Source organism: Lipotes vexillifer, unplaced genomic scaffold (assembly GCF_000442215.2).
Source record: "Lipotes vexillifer unplaced genomic scaffold, Lipotes_vexillifer_v1.1 scaffold262, whole genome shotgun sequence".
In the NCBI taxonomy this organism is placed as follows: Eukaryota; Metazoa; Chordata; class Mammalia; order Artiodactyla; family Lipotidae; genus Lipotes; species Lipotes vexillifer.
This window is the reverse complement of record NW_006798529.1, coordinates 34,473-37,260: the sequence shown is the minus strand read 5'-3', so window position 1 is coordinate 37,260 and position 2,788 is coordinate 34,473. Positions and strand designations below refer to the sequence as shown.

Below are 2,788 nucleotides of genomic sequence, written 5' to 3'. Positions count from 1 at the left end.
TAAAAACTGAAATACCTACTTTAGGCTTGTCCTAAGCAATAGAGAAATCACCAGTTTAATGTGCTATTTATATTCTAAATACATATTAAATAAATGCTTACATATTTAAATAAAAGTGTACCTATACACCATCTAAAAACATTGTACAGGCTACAAGTGGTAAGGTGTACCACCCCTAGAAAATCCAATCCAATCCCAATTTCTCTAACAAAGTAAATCTTGAAATTGTTCATGTTGAAATTCCAAGCTTTTGTTCCCAAGGCAACTATATAGTCTATATTTTAAAATTCCTAATCACTAAAACTCTAAAGTGCTTGGTTTACTGTACAAATATTATACCAAAAAAAAAAAAAAAAACTTGGAAGAAAAATAATCTCCTGTGAATGAACAATAAGCCAAATATATATATATATATATATATATATGACAGTATTTCCTTAAAGGAAACCAGTCTAAAAAAATCTTTGATCTGGCCACCACTTGATAATTGCCTGTTTTCTTATCACACAGCTTGCATACTTACATAATTCTCATGTAATCTTTCAAATACATGTATTTCATCTCTCACAGATATACTTACTACTCCATTTTTTCTTTCATAATCTTTTCTCTTCTTTGTACCTCTCATTTCCTAGAGCAGGTGCTTAATAAATGCTTGTGGAACTGAGCAAAATCAATACAAAACAAATCTTATGCCCACAACAAATTTGTATCAAGCAAAAAGAGACCTTTATTTTAAGTTGTGTATTTCCTTAAAAGTAATGATTTTGCCAAACATTTTATACACTCTAGGAAATATACAACGATTAGAAAAGTGCATGTCATAGTAATATTTCTTATATGTACCCCAGAACCTCAAACACACAGCATGGGACAGCTTAAAGGGTATAACCTTAATATTGTGAAATTTTATAAATTAGGCTTTAGTAAATTCTACAAAGTATTTAATAAAAAAAAGTCTGCTTTTCAAAGACATAGGTACTTCATTGTTTCCCCCACTCCACAAGACTCACATGAAAATAAAACACAATACAGAAAAAGAGGATAAAGTCAAATGAAAGGAGGAAAGAGTCAAATGAAAGGAAGAAAAGAAAAACTGGTTCACAGTATTTGATTTACTTCTGGACTCTCTTCCTGGTTTTCGAACCTTGAAGAGAAAACAAAGAGATTTAAATCACTAGTCATTAACTTACAAAAGCAAAAGAACAGAAATGTAAGTATTTCCATATATGGTTATTAATATTTAAAAATCTAACTGACTATGATTTGTGGAGACGAAACTGATACACAAAGTTATAACTGTTAATACCCTAAAAATCTTAGGAAATTGTGTTAATTTTTTAGTGTGTCAAAAAATATGCTAACAAAGCTGACCTTCTAGTTTGAAGTTATACAGAATGCATCCACTGGTAAAAACATACCCCATTTACACTGGCCCTGAACTATTTCTCCCCCAAATTTTTATTGTACAATTAAAAACATTAACTCCTAATGTAAACTACAGCAACAAGATAGGTATTCCATAAGCAACAAGGACCTACTGTATAGCACAGGGAAGTCTGCTCAATATTATGGGAAAAATATTTGAAAAAGAATAGATATCTGTATATGTATATATACAAATCACTTTTCTGTACACCTGAAACTAACACAACGTTGTTAATCAATTACACTCCAATATAAAATAAAAAGTTAAAACAAAAAAAGATAGGTATTCCTTGGGGGGAAGCACTGAGGATATGCATATTATGAAAAGCAAGGCATTTTTTCTAAATGTGTTGCTTTTTAAAGCCTGATCCCTCTACTCTTTAGGCAGAAGAGCACTGGGCTAATCCAAAATGCAAATTCTTGTCCACTAAGAATTAAACAGATCCCAACTGAGTCGCCTTCTAGAAAAGTATCACATCTGATACTGGCCTAAGTGCCTTACGACAGTTCCTCTCCAACTCTTCCTGCGCTGGAAGAATGCAGTGCTTCTCTACCGGGGACATGTGGATCGGCCTCCCCAAGGAGACTTTGTCTCCCACCCCACCCCAAGCCACCTCCACCGCGAGCACAGCAGAGTCAGAAGGACAAGCTTAGGCTCGATCACAACTGCCTGTGCTGGCAAGAGGAGTTTGCCTTCCATGGCCTTGGGCTTCCCTCTGCCAGGAGAGAGCGATGGTACCAGGGTGAGGGCAGCGTGGGGCCCACGATCAATCAATAAACACACTGAACAGCAAAGAGATCAGTACTTCTCTTCTGAAACATACAAAACATTCTTTGAATCTAGGACAAAATATCTACCACACATGTCTAATCATAAACAGTTTCTAAAGGCTTTCTGACTACAGGTTTATTTAGGTACTTAATTGGAAGATCAGTTTGTTATTTTTCCAAGTTCTAGTTTTTATTCAATTGCCATACATTTCACTTCATGCAAACTTCAAAGTTATATGAGTATCTTTTTTTCTCTGCCACTCATAGTGCATGGCCTACACTATGGTGGGTTTAAACTTTTGAGTTTTTTCTTCAATTTTTGTGATATAGCCTTCTTTTAAAAATATCCCATGGTAGATTTTTAGGTTTTTACTTCAACAATTTTGAAATTAATTTTCCATAGAAAACTGAGAATGCTGTGATTGTCTGAAATTGGAATAACAGGATATTGCAAGATCAAGGTCCATAATCAATACTATAGTACATCTCCCTTTCAATAAAATTCGAATCTATAGTCACATTAAAAAGGACACTAGGGCTTCCCTGGTGGCGCAGTGGTTGAGAGTCCGCCTGCCGATGCAGGGGACAC

General features: G+C 34.6%; 1 protein-coding gene across 1 annotated transcript in view; it reads right to left on the bottom strand.

Annotated features, from left to right (window-relative positions):
• Window positions 1-706: 706 nt before the first annotated feature.
• The window catches only part of VRK1 (VRK serine/threonine kinase 1), a 33,557-nt gene continuing 31,475 nt past the window's right edge, over window positions 707-2,788 (bottom strand). The window contains exon 10 of the mRNA XM_007470585.1: window positions 707-1,147. Coding sequence (XP_007470647.1) covers window positions 1,116-1,147 — 32 coding nt within the window. The 3' untranslated portion in view covers window positions 707-1,115. The remainder of the gene's footprint in view (window positions 1,148-2,788) is intronic.